Consider the following 24,564-nt stretch of genomic DNA (forward strand, 5'->3'; position numbering starts at 1 on the left):
TGCAGCTCAGGTCATGATCTCACGGTTCGTGAGTTCAAGCCCCGTGTCGGGCTCTGTGCTGACAGCTCCCAGCCTGGAGTCTGCTCCCAGTTCTGTCTCCACGTCTCTCTCTCTCTGCTCCTCTCTCCCTCTCTCTCCCTCTCAAAAATAAATAAACATTAAAAAAATTAAAAATATATATATGTAGGGGTGCCTGGGTGGCGCAGTCGGTTAAGCGTCCAACTTCAGCCAGGTCACGATCTCACGGTCTGTGAGTTCGAGCCCCGCGTCAGGCTCTGGGCTGATGGCTCAGAGCCTGGAGCCTGTTTCCGATTCTGTGTCTCCCTCTCTCTCTGCCCCTCCCCCGTTCATGCTCTGTCTCTCTCTATCCCAAAAATAAATAAACGTTGAAAAAAAAAATTAAAAAAAAAATATATATGTAAAGAAAGAACATGACTTTCAAAATAATATTTGTACTTGTCAGGCAGGCATTCTGTCTCTCTGCATGCATTCGCACATATGAGAGTATCGCGACAGGACTCAGAGGCCACTTTCCTAAAAAATACGGAAGCAGATTGACAGTGGCAGTGGTTTCACGGGGGTACACTTAGCTACAGGCCCATCGGGTAGGTCGCAGTCAATATTCACAGTTTTTATATCTTAATCCTACCTCAGTAAAATGGTATTTTTCAGCGTAACTAAAAACTGGGTTGAGAATACAAGGACGGCAAGTAAACTGTCATACGTTCGCTGATAGAACGTCATGCGCCTATTCGTTTGTAAACCTAGAATAATGTGGCATGTGCCTCAAGCGAAAGTTCCGCGGGAGAAATGTACTGAGGACACGGACCACTCTGTAAAACAAAGAAACCGGAAACTCCTGTCACTGGAACGCCCTGTCGCATGAAGCCCGGTTGCTGGGTTCCCCCTGGGGGGCAAGCGCCACGCCGGGCGTGGGGGCGGGTGGTACCACCCTGGGAAACAGGCTGACATCACCTAGCATGGGAGAAGATGCCGTGTCCCACGACTCAACAGCTCCCCTCCCAGCCATACACTGAGGCTGCTTCTGGTCCCTGCTTGCACACCTCACAAAGCAAGTTTTAAGGTGTACGTAGCCCTGTGCACATCGAGTTGCCACCTAGAATTTTCAGTATAAACAGCTGCAAAGCATAAAATTTCAGGGAGAATCTAAATACTGACATTTAAAATTTTTTTTTAATTTTACATTTATTTATTTTTGAGAGAAAGAGAGAGGCAGAGCATGAGCAGGGGAGGGGCAGAGAGAGAGAAGGAGACACAGAATCCGAAGCAGGTTCCAGGCTCCGAGCTGTCAGCACAGAGCCCGACGCAGGGCTTGAACCCATGAACCGTGAGTTCGAGATGTGAGCCGAAGTCAGACACGCAACCGGCTGAGCCACCCAGGCGCCCCCTAAATACTGACATTTTAAAATACAAGTGCGCCTGGGTGGCTCAGCTGGTTAAGCATCTGACTCTTGATTTAGGTTCAGGTCATGATCTCGTGACTCATGGGATCCAGCCCCACGTTGGGCTTTTCACTGACAGTGTGGAGCCTGCTTGGGATTCTCATTCTCTCTCTCTCTCTCTCTCTCTCTCTCTCTCTCTCTCCCCCCTCCCCGCCCCTTACCCACCTGCTCACTCACACGCTCTCTCTCTCTCTCTCTCTCAAAATAAATAAACTTAAAAAAAAAAAGTGTTCCATTGCTGTCTTCAATGCTTCACCAAGAATAAAAGCCACCCACAGTGACGTGATTTCCACCACTATCCATTTTAAAAAGTATATCTGAGCACTGAAGGACTGAAATATGTTCAATCACTTCTTGTTCTCATTTTCCAAGAAACAGGACTTCTATTCACTCCTGCCTCAGAATTAGACACATCTATCTTTATGCTTCAAAGTCTCTATACTTGATTACTGTATCACTCTATTGTAAAAACTGTATGAACACTGAGATTTAACGTCTGTGTTCCTGTGACTTTGTTAAAATAGAGTTATCAGTGACGTCAATAGTAGCTCAAAATTGGGGCGCCTGGGGGGCTCAGTGGGTTGAGCTTCCGACTTTGGCTCAGCTGATGATCTCACGGTCAGTGAGTTCGAGCCCCACGTCGGGCTCTGTGCTGACAGCTCGGAGCCTGGAGCCTGCTTCGGATTCTGTGTCTCCCTCTCTCTCTGCCCCACCCCGCTCACCTCACGCTCTGTCTCAGAAATAAATAAACATTTAAAAAGATAGTAGCACAAAATTGATCACTGTAATGATATATTTTGGGAAAAAATCAGAAATTCTATCAGTATTGAAATTCTTAATCCGGGGCGCCTGGGTGGCGCAGTCGGTTAAGCCTCCGACTTCAGCCAGGTCACGATCTCGCAGTCCGTGAGTTCGAGCCTTGCGTCGGGCTCTGGGCTGATGGCTCAGAGCCTGGAGCCTGTTTCCGATTCTGTGTCTCCCTCTCTCTCTGCCCCTCCCCCGTTCATGCTCTGTCTCTCTCTGTCCCAAAAATAAATAAAATAAACGTTGAAAAAAAAATTAAAAAAAAAAAAAAAAAAGAAATTCTTAATCCTATGATTGCAGGAAGCTTTGCCAATGTCTCCCTTTTGCCTTCTGTGGCTGACGTGGGAAGAAGGGCATGTAACCCTGACCTCAGGCACATTCCTGGGCGGATCAGATCTCACAAAGGATTCAGGTGGGCATCTCGGGGCTGAAAACTGTTCGCCTTAAATTTAAAATCCATGGGGCGCCTGGGTGGCTCAGTCGGTTAAGCGTCCGACTTCGGCTCAGGTCATGATCTCGCTGTTTGTGAGTTTGAGACCCGCGTCGGGCTCTGTGCTGACAGCTCGGGGCCTGGAGCCTGCTTCCGGTTCTGTGTCTGCCCCTCCCCCACTCATGTTCTGTCTCTTTGTCTCTCCAGGGTGAATAAACGTCAAAATTTTTTTTAAAACTTAAGATACATGGGTTGGGTTTTAGCCATCAGTCTAAAGTTGCTCTGGAAGTTGTGTTTGGAAATCTGATCCGTGTATTTATACTTCTGGGGGCCAGACCGCCAGTGGTCACTTGGAGGGCCTCTCCGCCTGTATAACCTCAGCGCCCGGGATGCGGACTCCGGGTGCTGCTGGGCCCCCTCCCCCGAGCTTACCCTCTCCCAGGACTGAGCTGCGCAGTCCTTGCTCTTGAAGGAGGACGGGGGCGGGGGGGGGGGAGCATACGGTCATTCCACACTGTCACCCAGGCCCAGATTTGTACCCCGGGGGCCCCAGATCCTGCCCCACAAGGGAGCGAGCACAGTCTCTCAGGATCCACTCCTCGGTTCTCCTTGGACCCGAGGCTGGATGGCAGTGACCCCCGCCCCCCGCCCCGAGGCGCCAGGGCCCTTACCTGCCGCTGACCACGCTCTTCTTCTCCAGCCCGCTGGGCAGAACCACGGTGACGGCCACCGAGCTGTTCTCCAGGCTCTCCATGTGCAGCAGGCTCTGTGGAGGGCCGGGCGACACGTCTCTGCGAAGTGTCTGTCCACCGTGCGCGTTCGGGGTGGCGGGCTTCCCAGGCGGAGGAGGGGCGCGACCCTTCGTCTTCCTCCTGAAGCAGGGGCGGCACAGAAAGAGGGGGTGAGGGGGCAGCTCCCGACTTCGGAGTCCATACAATCACCCGTGAGGATGCTTCCTCCTGACAAATCATTCTTTTTTTTTTTTTCTTTATTTTCCCTAAACGTGTATTTATTTATTCTGACATAGAGAGTGCGAGGGAGAAGACGGGCAGAGAGAGGGAGGGAGAGAGTCCCAAGCGACCTCTGAGCTGTCAGTGCTCGAACTCACCAACCGTGAGATCACGACCTGAGCCGAGCTCAAGAGTCGGACACTTAACCTGATGAGCCCCCTGGATGCCCCACCCGACAAATCATTCTTACAAGTTTTTCTCGGTCCTCAGAGAAGCCTGCTTGTGTAGACATTTATTTATACATAAGGACCTTACTTTACAGAAGTATTTTTGTAATTGTCTTCCCAGCATCAGGACCCACGCTGATAACAGCCTTGGGCAGGTCACCTCGTTCAGTCTTCAGGATATTTGGCAGCTGAGAAAACTGGGGGTCCAAGAGATCTGTAGCTCCCCTGAAGGCCCCTGGTTATCGGGGTGTCAGAATAGGGATGGAAAGCAGACATCCCGACCCCAGGGGCCACTCCTGCCCACCTTATCCCCCCCACCCCAAGTCCTGCCAATCCACCGAAAGGTAACAGGTCTAAAGTCTCCTTCAGAGCAATCTTTTTTATTTTTTATTATTTTTTTAATCTTTATTTATTTTTGAGAGAGAGAGACAGAGACAGTATGTGAGCAGGGGAGGAACAGAGAGAGAGGGAGACGCAGAGAAAGCACGATTGAGGGAGGGGCAGAGAGAGGGGGAGAGGGAGAGTTTTAAGCAGGCTCTGCTCTGTCAGTGCAGGGCTGGACACGGGCTCAGACCCACGACCTATGAGATCATGACCTGAGCCAAAGTCAAAGACTTCACTTAAGTGACTGAGCCACCCAGGAGCCCCTGTGCTGGTACTAGTTAAATATACTTTAAAAGTATATAATTTGATATGCCACAGTGCTTGATAAGGATTTTTTTAAAAAACAATTATTATCAGTTATGGAAAATCCCATTTTTAAGAGTTACCCATTGTAGTAATGGGTCATAAGCAGTCCAGAAAGAGGCACCGAAGAATGGGTGACGGGTAGCATAGGGTTTGGCTCTTTTCACTGCTATGCATTTCCTAATTTTGTGTATTGCTTGTAAAACAAAAGAGGCCACTTAAAATTGGGGAGAAAATAGCAAATGGGATTCAGAAAAGGCCACAAACTACTGCCATTCATGTCACTGGTTAACACAAGGATTAGGAGTGACATTCAAGGCTTACCCTCTATTGTGAAATGTAGACACGAATTTATTTCCTTTTTTCTCGTTAAAAACCTTACATCTGGGGCACCTGGGGGGCTCTGTGGGTTAAGCATCCACTTCTTGATCTTGGCGCAGGTCATGATCTCATGGTTTGTGGGTTCGAGCCTCTGTGCTGGCAGCTCAGAGCCTAGAGCGTGTTTCCAATTCTGTGTCTCCCTCTCTCTGCCCCTCCCCTGCTCATGCTGTGTGTCTGTCTCCCTCAAAAATAAAGAGCCATTAAAAAAGAATTAACAAAAAAGAATCTCCCCAAGCAGCCACCCCAGCTCTCATCACTGACCTCGGTATAAAGGTCACGTCCCCGACCACCTAGCCTCTACCAGGCCATCTTGCTGCCTCCTGGGGTTCCCTCCACCTGCCGGGAACCCAGCACCCACTGCGAGGCATGCATTTTCTCACCCCTTTCTCTGCACCCCGATCACACCCCCGTGCAAGAGCTGCAACCCCGCAGGCTGCAAGGACACCCCGGGATGCTTTTTGTCCAGCTCGGTGTTACATGTGTGCACGCGTCTGCCTGGGCACACACACGGACCTCAGCCAACAGTGAAAAACCTGGAACATTTCACACTAACAAAATGGATGTCTGGCTCTGAGAAAATAATAATAGATCCGAAAAGGCCCTGAACTGCTTCACAGCAAACACCATCGGTGTGCTTCCATTGGTGCCCCGGGACTCAATGCCAGACTCCAGGCCATCACATACCTGTCCCCTGCAGGGCCGCAGCTACCGGTGCCACCGGGAAGGCAGGGCTCTCCCCGGACCCTCAATCCCGAATCTCCCTTCCCCTTCCCCCACTTGGCTGGCAACGGGTCTCATGTTCCCTGCCCCTGGAAAACCCACAAGCGTGCCTCCTGTCTGTGCCTCACCATACACCCTGTCCCGTATGCTTTGATCTCTTGAAGACATAGCAAAAAACCACATCTGAGACGCCTCTGTGTGCTCTGGGCTTAAGGAAACAGGCGGACACCAGGGGACTCCTCCTGGCTATGCTGAAGAAGCACTTGGGAAGTTTTCCAAGGGCCCAAGTCCCCACCATGGGCCAATCAAATGTGAATTACCTAAGAGCCGGGGTTATGTTAATGGATGACATTTTTTTTTAAGTAAGTTTATTTATTTTGAGAGAGACAGAGAGCAAGCAGGGGCAGAGAGAGAGAGAGAAAGAGGGATGGGGAGAGAGAGAACCCCAAACAGGCTCTGCACCATCAGCACGGGGCCTGACATGGGGCTTGAACCCAGGAACTGTGAGATCATGACCCGAGTGGAAACCAAGAGTCAGGGGCTTATTAACCCACTGAGAGTCACCCAGGCGCTCCAGACGGCAACGTTTCTTTCGAACAGAGGCTCCTTAACATCAAAATGGCACGTGGCTCTAGTTGCAATTTCCATATCACTTGACGAAGGCAACTGACAGATTATGACGCTATGTGTCGATAAAGTTGTGACTTCGTGTTTTGATTTCACAGAATAACATCTGCACATTTTGAGGAGCGCACATGAGAAATTTCCACACCAGACACGATGCCTGATGGGTAGATGGAGTCACGGCCCACTTCAGAAGCTGTGCGTGTCCGTGAGCGCACAGACCTCAGGCCGAGAAAGCCGCTCGATGCCAGCCTTAGGCCCTGCACACATACAGCCGCCCTCATTGCCATTCATCTGCCCAGATAGCAATCTTGCTGCCTTATCATTTCATGTCTCTGGAAGACTGCAGATGCTTTACTGAGGCTGTTTAGTCTCAACAGGGTCTTCGTATCTTTAGGTATTTACAACACTTATTGATGATATTGATGATGACGATGTTGACAAGGGTGAAAACTATATAGAGTTTCAGCCTACAAGGGACAGAGCACACTTGGAAAATCTTGAGGCAGGGATGATATTGAGGAAATCTGTCAAGACTGTAATACTGGGCGTCCACCTACGGAGAAAGCTTGAGTGGCTGGTCCAGAGAAAGGCCAGAATTTGGAGACGGGAGAGAAGGGGAGGAAGGGAGGGGAAATGTCCCTGGTAGGCGGAGGGGAAGAAAAATAAACCTGTAACGCACATCATAGGAGGAGACATGAAAACAGCATCGCGGGTTGAGTACACTGCCCGACAGGCCACCAGAGGGCTGTGGTTTTCCTAAACCCACTTTATCTCATTGGATCCTCGTCGTCTATGGGAATGGAGATTTGCTGCTCTCGTTTTGCTAGTTGGGGAACAGTGTTCAGGTGGTTCCAAATACCAGCGTCCCGCAAATAGTTGGGGATTATCTTTGTCAAGGTCACTGAGAAAGGGGAGGGAATCTGTTTTGCCCAGAGAGAGGCCCAGCGGCTGCAAGAAATAGGGTCTGGTTGGGAAGTGAGCCAAGGAGCTAACTAATCCGTAGCCGGTGGAGATCCTTGATGATCTTCAAGAACAAGTATGGGAACAGCTGCAGGGAGCCGCGTGGGGGGGAGCCCCGATGGAGATGGCCAGACCAGCAAGCAGAAACATCTCAGTTCTGGGGACATACTGAATGAGGGGTGAGGTACCTCGTGGGGAGGGTGCATGAACAGAGCGACCACAGGAGGAAGACGGAGGGGAGGGGCCCTCGAGAGGAGGGGGACTCCACGGTGTCTGCGGTTCCTGGCCTCTTACTCTCATACAAGGGCTCAAAGCAGGTTATCGGAGAACAAGCTCTGGGAGGCGATGACCAGATGGCTTTCTATGACCTGGGTCTGAGATGACAGTGACATTTCCAAGTGGAGGCAAGTGCAGGCAGGGGAGAGGAGCCTCCACGTAGACTGAGGACACCCATTCTCTGAAAGCTACGGCAGTCCTTGCTCAGAACCACAAACAGCCGCAGTCCCGGCCTCCAAGAAGCCCTCCAGTGGGTTCCTGAGCACCTGCAGTGGGGAGGGTGGCGGGGGTAGGGGGGGGGTGTGCAGAGGCACTGTGGTCACGACTCGGTCTGACCCTGGCCTCCTCCTAGTCTCTGCTGGCCAGTGGGTCTCAATCTCATCCTGTGTGTCCATCAGGATCTGAGCCACTGCGCCTGGATCTCTTCTCTCTGGACCTCAGTTCTGTTGGGGACACCAGGAGGGACACTGGCGGCTGGGCCATAGGACACATCCAGGTCTAGTATACTAAATCATGGGAAAATATGAACCCCAAACTACCACTATTGTATTGTATTATTATTTTTTTAAGTTTATTCATTTATTTTGAGAGAGAGAGAGAGAGAGAGAGAGAGAGAGAGAGCAAGCAGGGGAGGGGCAGAGAGAGAGCAAGAGAGAATTCCAAGCAGGACTGCAGAGCCCAATGTGGGACTCAAACCCACGAACCATGAGATTATGACCTAAGCTGAAATCAAGAGTTGGACACTTAACTGACTGAGCCAACCAGGTGCCCCAGATCCGATTCTATTCTATTCTATTCTATTCTATTCTATTCTATTCTATTCTATTCTATTCTATTCTATTCTATCCTAGGAGGGCCACTATCCAAAAAAAAGGAAAGAAAATAGTCAACGTCAGCAAAAATGTGGACAAAGAGGAACCCTCGTGCACTGTTAGTGGGAATGCAACTTGGTGCAGCCACTTTGGAAAACAGTGTGGAAGGTCCTTAAAAGTTAAAAACAGGGGCGCCTGGGTGGCGCAGTCGGTTAAGCGTCCGACTTCAGCCAGGTCACGATCTCGCGGTCCGTGAGTTCGAGCCCCGCGTCGGGCTCTGGGCTGATGGCTCAGAGCCTGGAGCCTGTTTCCGATTCTGTGTCTCCCTCTCTCTCTGCCCCTCCCCCGTTCATGCTCTGTCTCTCTCTGTCCCAAAAATAAATAAACGTTGAAAAAAAAATTAAAAAAAAAAAAGTTAAAAACAGAACCACCATAATTCCTCTCTGGGTCCAGGAATACCTTGGTGTGGGTTTGGTTCCAGAGCACCGCAACAGAGCAAACATCACAATAAAGCCAGTCAAGTGAACTGCCTGGCTTCCCAGTGCATATAAAAGTTACGTTTACACTACACTGTGGTCTCTATGTGTGCAAACAGCATTCTGCCTAAAAGTGCATGCCTTACTTTAAAAATACGTTATTGCTAAAAAATGCTAACCACCATCTGAGCTTTCAGGCATCATCTTTTTTGCTGGTGGAGGGTCCTGCCTTGACATTGACGGCTGCTCACTGATGAGGGTGGAGTGGTGGCTGCTAAAGGGTGGGGTGGCTGTGACCATTTTTTAACATAAGACAAGGAACATCAATTGACTCTTGTTTTCACGAATGATTCCTCTGTAGCATGTGATGCTATTTGATAGCATTTTACCCACAGGGTAACTTCTTTCCAAATTGACATCCATTGTCTCAAAGGCTGCCGCTGTTCTATCAGCTATGTTTTTGGAATGTTCTAAATCCTTTGTTGTCATTCTGACAGTCTTCACAGCATCTTCACCAGCAGTGGATTCCATCTCAAGAAACCGCTTTCTTTGCTCTTGTATGTTCTCATGTTGTATCATGAGATGCAAGAATTCAGTCCCATCTTCGGGCTCCTCTTCTGGTTCCAGTTCTCTTACTGTTTTTGCCACTGTTTTTGCCACATCTGCACTGGCTTCCTCCCCTGAAGTCTGGAACCCCTCAAAGTCATCCAGGGGGTTGGAATCAACTTCTTCCACACTCCTGTTCATGTTGATATTCTGGCCTCTTTCCATGAATCACACATGTTCCTAATGGCACCTAGAATAGTGAATCTTCTCCAGAAGGTTATCAGTTGGCTTTGCCCAGATGCATCAGAGGAATCACTATCTGTGGCAGCTATAGCCTTATGAAATATATTTCTTAAGTAAGAAAACTTAAAAATCTGAACTTGCTGCTTGATCCATGGTAGGTAACATGGATGTTGTGTTAGCAGGCATGAAAACAAGATTGATCTCATTTCCATCTTCATCAGAGCTTGTGGGTGACCAGATGTATTATCCATAAGCAGTAATATCTTGAAAGGCATCTTTTTTTTCGGCAGTAGGTCTCAATAGCGGGGTTAAAATATCCAGCAAACCATGTTATAAACACAAGTGCCACCATCCGGGCTTTCTTGTTCCATCTAAGGAGCACAGGCAGAGTACATTTAGCACAGTTCTTAAGGGCCATAGGATTTTCAGAACGATCAAGGAGTATTGGCTTTGACTTCAAGTTACCAGCTGTAATAGCCCCTTTCCAGAGGGTCAGGCTGTCCTTTGAAGGCAGGTACTGACTTCTCTCTAGCTGTGAAGTCCTGGATGGCATCTACTTCCAATAGAAGGCCGTTTTGTCTACACTGACAATCCGTCTAGTGGAGTCCCCTTCATTAATGATCTTCACCAGACCTTCTGGATGACAGGCTGCTGTGCCTCCCCTTGTACTTCTATGTTACAGACTCTATTTCTTTCCTTATACCTCATGAACCAACCTCTGTTAGCTTCAGACTTCTCTTCTGCAGCTTCCTTGCCTCTCAGCCTTCAGAGAACTGAAGAGAGTTAGGGCCTTGCTCTGGATTGGGCTTTGGCTTAAGGGAGTGTTGAGGCTGGTTTGATCTTCTATCCAGACCTTCAAAAGTTCCTCCAGATCAGCAATAAGGCTGTTTTGCTTTCTTGTCATTCGTGTGGTTCACTGGAGTAGCACTTTTCATTTCCTTCAAGCATTGTTCTTTTGCATTCACAACTTGGCTGTTTGTTCAAGAGGGCTAGTTTTTCACCTGTCTCAGACTTTGACACTCCTTCTTCACTCAGCCTAATCATTTTAGCTTTTGATGAAAACTGAGAGGCATGTGGCTCTTCCTGTTGCTTCAGCATGTAGAAGCCATTGTAGGGTTATCAACTGGCCTCATTTCAACATTGTTGTGTCTTAGGGAATAGGGAGGTCTGAGGAGAGGGAGAAAGGCCGGAATGGTGGTCTGTGGAGCTGACGGACACACATGACATTCATCCATTAAGTTCACCATCTTTTCTCATCTGGGTGTGGTTTGTTACACCCCAGAACAATGACAAGAGGGACATCGACCTGATGTTACTGATCCCAGGTCAACCTAACAAATATACACTAAAACCTTGGTTTGCAAGCATAATTCGTTCTGGAAACATGCTTGTCATCCAAAGCACTTGTAAAAGCAAATTTCAAGAACCATTGGCTCAGTTGTGATCATGTGACGTTTGGCATCACGTTCGACTCGTACTGTAAGACATGGCTCGTTTATGAAGTTAAAATTTATCAGAAACATTTACTCGTCTTGTGGAACACTCGCAGGACAAGTGACTAGCAACCCAAGGATCTACTGTAATGAGAAAATCTGAAATATTGCGAGAATTACCACAATGTGACACAGAGACCTGAAGTCAGCAAACGCTGTTGGAAAAATGCTGCCAATAGACTCTCTTGTTTCCGGGTCGCCACGAACCTAAGATTTATAAAGGATGTGGTATCTGTGAAGCCCGACAGAGTAAAGCACAGTAAAACAACGGATACCTGCATGTAATGTACCCAAAAAAGCAGAGACTTGAAAAGACACACCCAGGTTCCCAGCAGCATTATTCACAGTCCCCCAAAGGTGGAAGCAATCGAAGCACCCATGACCGGATGAATTAATAAAAAAGTGGTAAACACACATTCTGGAATATGATCCAGCCTTAAGAAGGAAACAAATTCTGAAGCACATTACAACGTGGATAACTGAGTGAATAAAGCCGGTGACAGGAACACAAATACAGCAGGAGTTGCCCAAACTTGAGGTTCCTACGGTGGGTCAGGCTCAGAGAGACAGGCAACAGAAGGCAGGATGCCAGGGGCTGGGGGCTGGATGGGGAGCTTCCGGTGAGCAGAGTCTCAGTTTTGCAAGAGGAGCAGTTCGGGAGACTGGCTGCGCCACCCACCACACCCTTAAAAGCAGTTGGCGTAGTCCATTTCACGGTGTGTTTTATCACAATGCAACCACAGTGATTTCATCCTAAGGAGATTCGCTGTTCGGTCTGGCAATTTTATCAGTTCTGACGCGTCAGTCAGTCTTCCTGTTGGGGCTCTCGTGCGCCCCTCATTGGGCTCCTTCCTGGGGACCCTTCAGCTCCCACCTGTAGCTCCCCAACACTGATGGGGTTTCTTTGGCCAGCACGCTGGCAGGACGAGAAGGCAGATGCCGAACCTGACGAGGGAGGAGGGAGGCTGGGGGCTGCTTAGAGCAGAGGGGGTGGGTAGGGTTGGACTCCCTCCCCCCAGGAAAGGGATCCCTTGAAGAGCAGGGCTAGAGGGTGAGCAGGCTGTTGGATTAGGCTTCACTGTGCACGAGTGGCCGGTGACAAGGTCTCTGTTGCCTCCCCTTGAACCCTCCTCCACCCAGGGAGCACCCACGATACCTGGGGCTGGGCTGGTCTTGATTTCAAGGACGTAAGTGTATGCTAGTCCGACAGCAGAAGCCGCCCCGGTGGACAGACACCCCCCCCACCAAACTCCCCTGAAAGTGTGCACTGTCTCCACCTGACCCACAATCACGGCACCATCTAGCTGGGAAGGGCCGCTGCCGTTCGCACGGACCTGATCATCTTTGCTCGCCCTCAAAAGCCGTTGCTCCTTTCTGGAAGGTCCATGCAGGTGCCGTGCAGTCTGGGCTACCCAGCACCAGGGAGCACGTGGCAGTTAGGAGAGCAGGTGACCCGGCTGGCACAAGGAAGCCGCCACAGCCACGGGGAGGCAGGGCAGCTCCCATGAACCTCAGGGAATGAGTCACTGAACAAACAGCCCCCTTCCCTCCCCTCCCTCCAGGTGAAAGGCTGGGTGCGCCCCAGCAGAAACCATAAAACGAAATAATACATCTAAAAACACCTCTGGCATTTCCAACGAAGATCATCGATCGGAACGCCCCTCGGTTTTAGCACACGCCCATCCCGGAGCGAGGAGATCTGCTCCCTGAAAGTCAGGCCCTGCAGGACGCCGCGGGCTGCCCGTCTGGCACAGCCGGGGCCCAGCGAGTGCAAATTCCAGGGCGGGAGTCCAGGCAGCTGAGTTAAACCCTAACCGTATAGGCGCGCAGCCAGCCTGGAGAAGCCCCGGCCGGGCAGGGCCTGCGGACTGAAAGGGGAAAACCCCCACCGCTCCCCACTGAGATTCCCCGGAGCAGAGTCCAAAGGGCACCTCTGCCGGCTGTTTCTTCTAGGCCTCAAGCACTTTCCCTGTGTCTCAGACCAGTGGACACTGAGGCCGGTGGTCATGCTGATGCCAGCTCACCCTGGCACGCCTGTGCGACTTGTGCCCGTGACCAGGCCAGGGGCCCAGGTGGGAAGCAGGCTGAAGGGTATCTGCCTAAAGGGAATTTCAGAGACGAGTCTGGCACACCGTTACTGGCCTCCCGCATGCTAAATGGGTCCATTTGCGCCATGGGCCAAAGGGGGGTGCCATTCTCTGCCCAGGATTCTTCCAAAGCAGGAAGTTTGCCTCCTCGTAAAAGATTCTGAACGTTAGAACCCAGCTGCCTTGGTTCTCAGGGTCACCTGGCTGCCAGTGTCGCCCTGGTCCCCCCTGCCAGCGGCTGGACCAGGCCTCGCCTCTTCCCCACTGGAGGGAGAAGTCTGCAGGCGGGTGGAGCCTGCGGGAGAGTCCCAGGCCGTGACTCATCCGTCCCAGACTCGCCCCAGACCTCCCGAATCTGACTCCACATCTGTCACACTCTGGCTGATTCCTGGGGACCGTAGTGGTTTGGAGGAAGCATCGAAGAAAGAGGATCTGGGGCAGGTGGGTGGTGCAGCCAGTGGAGTGTCTGACTCTTGGTTTCGGCTCAGGTCATGATCTCACGGTTCGTGAGTTCGAGTCACGCGTCGGGCTCTGGGCTGGTGGCATGGAGCCTGCCTGGGATTCTCTCTTTCCTTCTCTCTGCCTCTCCCCAGCTTTTGCACTCTCTCTCTCTACATAAATAAAATAAACTTAAAAAAGAAAGAAAGGGGATCAGAAATAACAGAGGAGTTTAATAGCGATGCCATGGAACATTATTCTGCAGGCTTATGGGACTGTCCCGCAAGCAGGAGCCATGTGTCTCTAAGACCATCATCTCCCAAGCAAACAGGTCAGTCTGCTCTGGTCCTAGAACCAGAAAGCCTGGTAACAGTTCTATATGGCCCTTCACGAGCTCATGGTCTCCAAGAGCAGACCGATATTAAACAGGCGATAGCACAGGTAAATACAGAGAGAACGAACACAGGCAGTGCCACTCCACGTAGGCTGAGTCCAGGAAGTGACTTGTGAGCTGTGATATGAAAAGTCGGGCAGAGGTGGCAAGGACGGGGTGGGCACGAGGCTGTTCCCAGCAAGGACGGTCATTCAGACGGCACGGAGGCGGGGAAGGACTGGGGATGTGCAGGGAAGGACTTGGGATGTCATACAAATTACAGGAAGGGTGCCGTGAAGGAGGGCAGGGACCTAAGCGTGGACTGGACCACGGAAGGCCTTGTTCATTTCCTAGGAACTGCACTGAACAAACAGTGCCTGCTCTCAGGGAGCATGCGCGTGCACGCACACACACATGCACACGCTCATACTAACAGCTCTGGAAGGCACGTTCACGAGCCAGGGCAACTCAAGGCAGCTGACTGCCTTGAGATCCAAAGGAGAGACGCACGGTTGCAGAAGCAACAACAAAGGATCGGGCAGAAAGCTCTACGTGAGCAGGACTAGAGGAAAGGAAACGAGAGTGTGTTCTAGAACAGCGTGTGCTCTGACGGGGCGAAGACATCACGGGTTTGGTGTCAGAAGCTAGAGAGACAGCAGCCTGGCCGAGAGTGCCAGCCCTCCTGATGGAACCCTCCAGAAGGTGAGGTGTCCAGGCAGGTGCCAGCCCAGGAAGAGAGGCACTCGGGCAGCCGTAGCCCGTGCCCACCAGGCAGCCTCAAGTGGATTCTTGGGGTCGACACTGCATTTCCATTTTGCCCGGAGGTCTTGGTGGGCCAAGCTGGCAGAGACGAGGACGCGGGCTCCAAATGGAGCAGATGCGTGGGAGTGGGCAGGATGGGGACCTGCGCTTTCCCCGTAGCCTCCCCACCCACTCGGCTGGGACTCCGGTCAGTATGCTGTTAGGATGAGACAGACCCAGTTAAGCGTCTCCAGAGTGCTCTGCCCCGCGTTCTAGCAGAAACCACCGAACTTCATGACTCTGACGGTGCTGGGTTCAGACCTGCCCACTTGTGCACACAGCAGGCTGGGAAGTGGTAGCTGCACACGCATGGATGTGCCCACGGAAGGCACTAAACACTCACGAGATGTGGGCACAGGGGGGGACCCGCAAACACGCCAGGCTCTCTGGCCGCAAGGCCTGAACGAGTCACGGGCTTTGTGAGCTTGGGTTTCCTTGAGGACTGAACAAGGTAACAGGTGTCACACGACTGGCTCAGGACCTGGTAAGGAAGGAGCAGGTGCTCAGAACGGGTCCCCTGTCTCGACAATCTCTCCTGTGCCCGAAGAGGGTAGCTGACCCACGGGGCAATGTAAAACAGACTTAGTACAGGGCTAAGTTCATTTATAGCAAAAAGATGTGCCTCAGTGGCGTGGAAATGCCGTGAAGTTAAAATGTGGGTGGGCCTGTTTATTTTTTTAAAACCGGTTTCAAAAAGAATTACAGAATTTTTAATTTATATTAAATTTATTTTTTATTTATGTTTATATTAAATTTATTTCACATAAAATAAATTTTTATTTATATATTTATAAAAATATAAATCTATACATACAAATATTTATATATTACTTATAAAAATATTCTATATCATTTATAAAAATAAATTTTTATAAGTTTAAATTTATATTAAATTTTATTTATTTTTGTTAATTTAATTTATATTAAAATTATATAATTTTAATTATAGAATTCTGTGAAAAAAACCCTCTCTGAAACACATTTTTTATATATCTTTTTCTAAAGTTGTTTATTTTGAGAGAGAGGGAGGGAGCACGAGTGGGACAGGGGCAGAGAGAGAGAGAATCCCAAGCAGGCTCCCCACCGTCAGCGCAGAGCCCGACGCAGGGCTGGAACTCACGAACCATGAGATCGTGACCGGAGCCAACACCAAGAGTAGGACGCTTAACCGACTGAGCCACCCAGGTGCCCGGAACACATTTTTCTTTAAACCAGAGTTTACCAATCCCTAAAGATGTACAAATGGATTCGCTGGCAGCCTAAAAGGTAAAAGATTTTTTTTTTAACCTGTGCAATCATTGCAATACTTTTATTTAAATCAGGGACAGGCCACATGGGGTCATGTGCACTTGTTCACAGCCACACTGTTCCGTACCAGTGTTGGGTGGGGTTGGGACTGCTCCGAAACAGAGATGGAGTGATATACCCTGTGCCACGAAGGGACGTCAAGGGACCCCAGACAGTTCACACCCAAGGCCCTGCATTGCTTCAGAACTGGCCACACTTGTTCTCTGTTGCCTGAGAACGTGACAAGAAGGTCCTGCCCTTTTAAATTAGCCATGCACAGGGGTGCCTGGGTGGTTCAGCTGGTTGAGCGTCCGACTTCAGCTAAGGTCATGATCTCACAGTTCGTGGGTTCGAGCCCCGCGTCGGGCTCTGTGCTGACAGCGCGGAGCCTGGAGCCTGCTTCGGATTCTGTGTCTCCCTCTCTCTCTCCCCCTCCCCTGTTGGTGCTGTCTCTCTCTCTGTCTCTCAAAAATAAATAAATGCTAAATTAGCCATGCAGGGTGTTAAACGGGCAACGGGGAATATTTCACTTAACTACTTTTCAGTATCGTGTTTGCCTTCATTATCAAACAGATCCATTAAATTAATGGGATCTTGTTATGTGCGTTAAAAAGCAGAAAATGCATTCCAGATGGCGTGGATGTAAATGACGGTCATCATCTCAAAGTCAAGAGACTAATGTGCACAGTAAGAAAGTGAGCTACAAAGATATCACTCCTCACATGCAAATTGAATGCTGGTGGCCTCAGTCAAGTTTCACCACCACAGAAAGGGAGTGGAGGGTTGTGATTCAGAGCGAGGGTCACATGGCCATGTGGCCGGCAGCCTTGGATGGAAGCCTGGCTCTGTTGCTCGCTACCTGTGTGATCCCAGCAACTGACGGAGCCCTGTGCCTCAGTTTCCCTATCTGGGAAACAGGAACAACCTCATAAGACCGTTAGGATGATCCAGTGTAACAATGTTTATGAGCACAGAGACTGGCTAGGACTCAAGTTCACGATAAACATTAGCAACTACCGCCTTCTGTAACAAATAACACCTTTTTGTGACTTTTGTGCTTTGTTTTACGTAATTTGTGAAATCCGTTTCATTTTATAGTTGTAAAAGGAGCCTACTTACCTAGCTTCATGTTTATAGGTATATAAGAAAGCTGCAATTCATGTAATTTAGTAAAAGAGGTCATAATCATTGTTTGGGGGGAGTCACAGGACCACTTTCCTACACCTTATACAAAAAGGAACTCAAAATGGATCAAAGATCTAAATGCGAGACCTGAAACCATAAAATTGCTAAAAGAAAACACAAGCAGCAATCTTCTTGGACATCAGCCCTAGGAATATTTTTCTGGATAGGTCTCCTCAGGCAACGCAAAGAAAAGCAAAAATAAACTATTGGGACCACATCAAAATAAAAAGCTTTTGTACAGCAAAGGAAGCCACCAACAAAACAAGAGGCAATCTGCAGGATTGGAGGAGATATCTGCAAATGATATACCCAAAAAGCAGTTCGTATCCAAAATACATACAGAATTTATGCAACCCGTTGCCAATAAAACAAACAATCCCATTAAAAATTAGGCAGAGGACCCGAACACACTCTTTTCCAGAAGACACACACAGAGGGCCAACAGACACATGAAAAGATGTTCAACATCACTCAACAGCAGGGAAATACCAATCAAAACCACAATGAGCTATCACCTCACACCTGTCAGAATGGCTAAAATCCACAACACAAGAAACAACAGGTGTTGGCGAGGATGTGGAGAAAAAAGAACCCTCGTGCACTGTTGGTGGGAATGCAGACTGGTGCAGCCGCTCTGGGAAACAGTGTGGAGGGTCCTCCCAAGATTAAAAATAGAACTACCATGCACTCTAATAATTCCACTGCTGAATATTTACCCAAAGAAAAGGAAAACACTAATTCAAAAAGACATATGTACCCCTCTGTTTATTGCAGCATTTTTTATAATAGCTGAGTTATGGAAGCAACCCAAGTATCCACCGACAGATACATGGATAAAGAAGAGTATACACACACACACACACACACACACACACACACACACACACTATGGAATATTACTTAGCCATAAAAAAGAGTAAGATTTTGCCATCTGCAACAACATGGATAGATTTAGAAGGTATGAGGCTAAGGGCAACAAGTCAAAGACAGATTTCATATGATTTCATCTATACGTGCAATCTTAAAAAGCAAAAGAAATGAACAAAGAAAAACAGACACAGACTGATCACATACAGAGAACAGACTGGTGGTTTGCCAGAGGGGAGGAGGATGGGGGGATGGGCAAAACAGGTGGAGGGCATTAAGCGGAACAGACCTCCAGTTACAAAGGAAATAAGTCACAGGGATGGAAAGGACAGCGTAGGGAATACGTCAATAGCACTGTGACAACACAATGCTATCAATTCTGAGACAGGCAGTCAGACTGGAGTCAGGGGTTCATCAGGTATTTGCCGCTGCACATCCAAAGCTATTTTAGAGCATCTCCAGCTGGACGGGCAGAACAGGAGGGAGCTGGGCAGGAGAGCCATCACCACTGATGGCCAGCCGTGCGTGGTCACATTCAGTCTCCCAAGCTGACTGTGTGCCTCAAGAGAAGGCACTTCTGGGCCTGGCACCTTCTAAGGAAGAGGTGGGCAGTGCCTGCCGGGCCAGGACCTTTTCTCTGCCTCCTGAATCATGTCCTGGAGGCCCGTCGGGCCTCAGACTGGGAGGGTCCTGTCTACCTTCCAGAAGAGACTTATACCTTCAAAAAGAAGACAGCCATGTGCTCCTTGGGGCACAGTCACAGCAACAGCCAAGACTCTAAGAACACTCCAGAGCCTTTCAGGATGCACCCACGTGAGTGGTGGATGCTCAGCTCTGACCAGACCGAGGAGGCAGACCCCCTCTTGCACCCATCTTACGGAGAGAAGCAGGGCTCTCTCTCCCCGCTCTCCTGTCCTGCTCAGACAGGCACTAACATCCAGTGCCTGTGTGGCCAACCACGTCATGCCCCTGGCTCTGCCCCTCCAGCATCGGTCCCTTCCCCTGCGACTCCCATCCACCCTGCCCACTCGGAAACCACACCTTGAGATTTGGATTTCAGAGCAACGGGGTTTCTTCTGTGAACGTGTCTTATCTAGGGTCTAGAGTTTCCCTTTCACAAGACACAGGTACAATTTTCTAAGGAAATGGAATGGAAGTTTAGACATATCAAGTGCTTGGTACGTGGCGGCCAGGTGAATGAAGGGCCTCCTGCGGGCACCAATAACATCCTTCCATTTGTCCTTCCAGGAAAATAGAAGTCCAGGAGAAAGTGGAACCCAGACATCTGACCCCAAAAGCCAAAATTAGGATTAAACTAACTTGGTTGTTAGAAATGAGGAGGGTGTGGGGGGGAAATCCCATGGAGGCAAGCGGGGTTGCAAAGTCGTCTTCACAACCATCCCAATAATGAGTCAACAGTGGACAGAGTGGGGGTTACATCTTCCCTCTCCACCCAGGCCAGGAGCAAGGGACGGGGAGGGAAAGGGGTATTCTAGAAGGTTCTGGAGTGACTTAGATGGAAGCCCCATTGGAAGCAGGAGGCCCCTGTCAGAAAAAATGCCTTCATCTCTGCCTGATTTCCACAGGCTCCGTCCTGCCCCTCACCCTTGCTTCCTGTTGAGATTCTGCGTTCACGCCATCATTCTCCATCAAGTCCCTTCAGCACTTTGCTTTGTACTTGTGACAAAGTACAGCACCTGGGCACGGCCTCGAAGGCCCCTGAGCCTTCCCCCTTCCACTTCCTGCCAGCCTCAGCCCTGCTGCCGCCATGTCCCAGCCGCAACCCCTCCTCCAAACTGGGAATAAGCAAGCTCTCCCTTGTTGAGGACTTCTTCGTGCTGTTCCCTCTTCTGGGAATGCTGTTCCCTCTCCTCAGTCCACTCCTAGAAAGGCCACCCCCCCCAATTCCTAACGAGGCCCCGTTGTTCTCTAGCAGGGTCTTGGCTGGTTTCTTCTCCGGTGCTTCTCCAAACCTGCACTCGCAGGTCTTTGCTGGGCTGTTTTAAGACCAGCCGTGACCCTGGACTCACACTCTAAGGCAACGGGGGTCAAGACTTTCCCACTGACCACCAGCAAACACTCAGCAACCACCTGCTCTATGAGTGAGCGAGTTCTGTCCGCTGGGATTCAGCTGCCGTGTCACTGGCCGAGTTTGTTGAAAACTAAGACAAGGTGAATGTCCAGACACCCAGAGGACGCCAGGCCGTGCTCAAGGCACCCAGAGCTGATTAGGGAGCCCCCAGCCACCCGATGGCCAGTGACCGGCTCTCGCGGCTCTAAGGACAACGTTCACCTGGTTTTCAGCTCTCAGTTTCTGAGCACTTACGAGCCAGCCCGTGCCAGGCATTTTGTGTATGTTCACCACTCACGGCAGCCTCACGGGGCAGGTTTATTCTCCCCAACTTACACTTGGGGTGACTGGAAAGACTGGAAGGCCAGCGCAGCTCTTTCTGAGTGCATGACGCTCCTCGGGGCGTGACGTCAGCGCCACTGCCCCTCCGTCACCTCCTGAAAGAAAACCCGCAGGGTCTCGGGCGGCCTGCGGGGGCAGTGACAATTGGCAATCGATGAGAGAGGGGAGGTCAGGAAGCACCCTTTGGTGAAGTTTCAGGCACAGTCCTGGGCACACGCCCTCTGCTGTGATGTGGGGTCTGGACAAGCCTCGCTTCTAAGTAGATCGGGGCTCTGGATTCCTCCTAGATGCCACGAATCACAGGCGCTGTGTTCAACACCCAGGGAACAGAGAAAAGGTGGCGTCGAGGGGAAAGGGAAGACCAGTCCAGGGCTCATGTCCAGGGCTGCGACAGCCCCCGAGTCAGCCCTCAGGGCTCTCGATGCCTGGAGGGCCGGGGACTCCTCTAAGGATCCGATGTGGCCTAGAGGTCCTCTCTCCGGGCAGGATGCCACCTTCACACGCAACGAGCTTCAGGAACCACCATGGGCGATCAGACACCCTGGGTCTGAACCTCCACGATACTCTCCTCAGAGTCGGGCACCTCCCAGGATCAGGGCAATGTTGCCTCGAAGACAACAGTTCCTTCTAATCAAATGAGGAAGGTCCCCCAGACACTTACCCTGCCGTCTCTGCCTTTGAAAACAAACCTTAACCCAAGAGGAACACTGAACAGAAGGTGCAGAGAAGTAACACGGGCTAAATATATATATTTACGAAGCTCTCAAATGAAGAGGCCGTCTCCAAGCTGCAGCTTGAAGGAGAAGGGCAACAGAAAGACCGTAACACGACACTGGTCCAGTAAAACAGGGAGAAATGGCTTTCCCCAGAAAAATGCTGCAGTTGAGGGCAAGTCTGCCCCGAACACAGTTTTGTAGCCACAAAGCATCCACCAGCCCCAGGGAAATGTTCTGCAGTTATAAAGACACAAGTCCAGGGGCGCCTGGGGGGCTCAGTCGGTTGAGCATCTGACTTCGGCTTAGGTCACAATCTCGAGGTTTGTGGGTTCAAGCCCTGCGTCGGGCTCTGTGCTGACAGCTCAGAGCCTGGGGCCTGCTTCCGATTCTGTGTCTCCCTCTCTGCCCCTCCCCTGCTCACACTCTGTCTCTCTCAAAAATAAACATTAAAAAAATAATAAAAAATGAATAAAAGACAGATGCAAGTTCAGATCTAGCAAAGATACCTCCAAGCTGTGTGAGCTCCAGAAAATGACTACTTGGGCAGGTTACAGTAACATGCAAGCCTCAGTTTCCCCACGAGTCCATCACAGAGCACTTTTAATGTTCATCTGACGCGGTTAATGTGGGATTAAATGCTTCCATGGAGCCAGCGCTCAATGTTGGGTAGCTGTTACAAATATTTTTACGGTTATCAGCCGGTTTACCGTGTGGGACCAAAAACCCACAGAAAACCAGCCTTCTGTCTCCACAAGGGTAGACTAGAAGCTAACTCCTCAGGGTGCTCCAAAAAGGCTCATTTCTGCAGCAGACGCTGTCAATACTGACCACGAAATCCTACTCACCACTGTATTTCACCGTTTTGACCCGGGTTTGGGGGAAGCTCTCAGCAATCGAGCGTAAAACAATTAGCTTTCTTGATAGGATTCTCAAAAACATAAAGACAGAAGATATCCGTAACACTCGCCAAACTCTAGACTGGGTCCTGCCCGTGTGGGAACCCTGTTATCTCTGCACACATCAAGTAACTATTCAAAGAAGAACACACGAGAGCTGGGTCCCCCAGCATTCCCCAACCCCCGTGCAGTTAAGAAAGCTTCGTAGGTGTGGATCACTTAACCAGCGGAGAGCGCTCCCTGATGGAGCCGCTCCTGCTCCAAGGATCGGATACAAACCAAGAATCAACGGATACAAACCAAGAGTTAACCTCATCGTCCAACGATACAAACCAAGAGTTAACGGCATGTTATTGCGAAGGTTACTAGTAACAAACAGTGTTCCTTTCCTGAGGTTGCAATGTTCTTATCAAATGGAATGAAATAGATCAGAGGAGAAAACTTACTGATTCGCAAACCACCTGGCAATGTGTGCACACATCCCAGGCTGTCCCCTGTCCCCGACCAGAGCAGCCGGTTTTGTCCCCTACAAGGAGAGCAGAGGGGGCTCTAGGCTGGGCCAGCGCAGGTCCCGGGAGATGAAGGAGGCTTCCCTGGGCCGGTGTGGAGGCAAAGCTGTGCCGTGAGAACAGGCAGAGGCCTTGGACCCGACCCAGCCTAGTGACTTATTAATAAAGGTGCCGCCGATGCACGGTTTTGTTCCCAAGCTCCCTGCTGTGTGCACGTCCAGCCAAGACTCACAAGACGCCTGCTCAAAGTCACAGACCTTCAGACCTTGGAAAATAAAATATTAAAAGGAGGAGCCGGGGGCGCCTGCGTGGCTCAGTCGGTTGAGCATCCGACTTCGGCTCAGGTCATGATCTCACGGTCCGCGAGTTCGAGCCCCGTGTCGGGCTCTGTGCTGACAGCTCGGAGCCTGGAGCCTGCTTTGGATTCTGTGTCTCCCTCTCTCTCTGCCCCTCCCCTGCTCACGCTCTATCAAAAATAAATAAACATTTAAGAAATTTTTAAAGAGGAGCTATTGGGGAGAACAGCCGAGTTTCCTCCAAAACTGCCTCTTCCTCACAAAGCGCACCTGCTGCCTTCTCCAAGGAGGCCTGTGAGGTCCACGCAGGGGCTCCCTCAGGGAGAAGGTCTGATTATTCTTCCAGAACCAAGTCCGGCCTTTCGCTTTGCCACCCGCCTGCCCACACAACCAAGCATCTGCTGCACCGGTGGAAAGCGATTTTTGCCATGCAAAGGCACGACCTAGCACCTTCTTTTCCTGAAGAGTTTTTATTTTTCTTTGCCTCCCTCTGTAGAAAACTATGCGACAAGAGGCTCATTGTTTCCTTGCAGCCAGTCGGTCTTGCAGTAGTGTGGTTTCTCAAGCTCGAAACCCATATTCGGTTTCCACCAAATGCCACTGTCCCAGGATTACAAATGACACTGCCAAACAGATAATGTGTACAGGCAGACACGCCCATGGGCCCTGTGCGCCCCAGTTCCCAGCCCGCCCAAGGGCCCGGGGTCCCGGTGAAGGCACAGCGGGCTTGAGGAGGAGGGGATCCGGTGGCCAGGACAACACCCTTCCCCCGTGGCCCCCCCAGTCTGCTCCCTGTGAGCTGCAAGGTCACCCAAGCTACCTGCTTCCCAGGCAGGTGGTCCCCAGAGTTCTGGTCAACCTCCCTCTTGGGCTGGGGGTGGCAGGGCCAGTCCAGCACAGTCTCCTGGAGGAATGGAAGAGCGCCCAGCTGCCCCCAGACACCAGCCTCAGGGCACAGAGGCCACACCCACACCTGGCCCCACCTCCCTCCCACAGCTCCAGGGACGGTAGAAGTCCTGGCTCGTAGGCAGTTTCAAGTCCACGGATGGGCTCGCCGCCTCTCCTTTCAGTCAGGGCCTCCACTGTTGGCTGGCCTTCAACTCCTCCTCCTCCCCCTGCTTTCCTCCTCCACTTGCCTTCCTTCTCTTCCTCCCGTCCTCCCCCTCCTCTCCACCATCCTCCTCCCTCTACACTTTCTTCTCTTCTTCCCCCTCCTCCCCACCCTCTTCTTCTCCCTCTACTCTTCGCCCCTCTCCCCCCTTCTTCTCCCTCCTCCCCTTCCTCCTCCCTCTCTCCCTCCTCCCCCTACCTTCTCTTCTCTTCTTCCCCCTCTTCCCCATCTTCCTCCCCCTCTCCCTCCTCCCCCTACCTTTTCTTCTCTTCTTCCCCCTCTTCCCTATCTTCCTCCCCCTCTCCCTCCTACCCCTACCCTTTCTTCTCTTCTTCCCTCTCTTCTCCTCCTCCCCCTCCCTTTCCTTCCTCTCCTCCAGTGCCTGTGCCAAGTTGGTTCCAACTCTGCCAGGCTCCACCCCATCTCCTCCTCCTGGTCTCCACTCTGCTGGACTCTTACAGAATCTCCTCCATCCCCTGCCACTGCCCCT

At 50.7% G+C, this 24,564-nt stretch overlaps 1 protein-coding gene across 6 annotated transcripts in view; it reads right to left on the reverse strand.

Annotated features, from left to right (window-relative positions):
* The window catches only part of COBL (cordon-bleu WH2 repeat protein), a 273,215-nt gene that overhangs the window by 167,677 nt on the left and 80,974 nt on the right, over window positions 1-24,564 (reverse strand). For all 6 annotated transcript variants that reach the window (XM_045494295.1, XM_045494296.1, XM_045494300.1 and 3 more), the window contains exon 2: window positions 3,369-3,569. In XM_045494295.1, coding sequence (XP_045350251.1) covers window positions 3,369-3,569 — 201 coding nt within the window. The remainder of the gene's footprint in view (window positions 1-3,368; window positions 3,570-24,564) is intronic.

This window comes from Leopardus geoffroyi, chromosome A2 (genome assembly GCF_018350155.1).
Source record: "Leopardus geoffroyi isolate Oge1 chromosome A2, O.geoffroyi_Oge1_pat1.0, whole genome shotgun sequence".
Classification (NCBI taxonomy): domain Eukaryota; kingdom Metazoa; phylum Chordata; class Mammalia; order Carnivora; family Felidae; genus Leopardus; species Leopardus geoffroyi.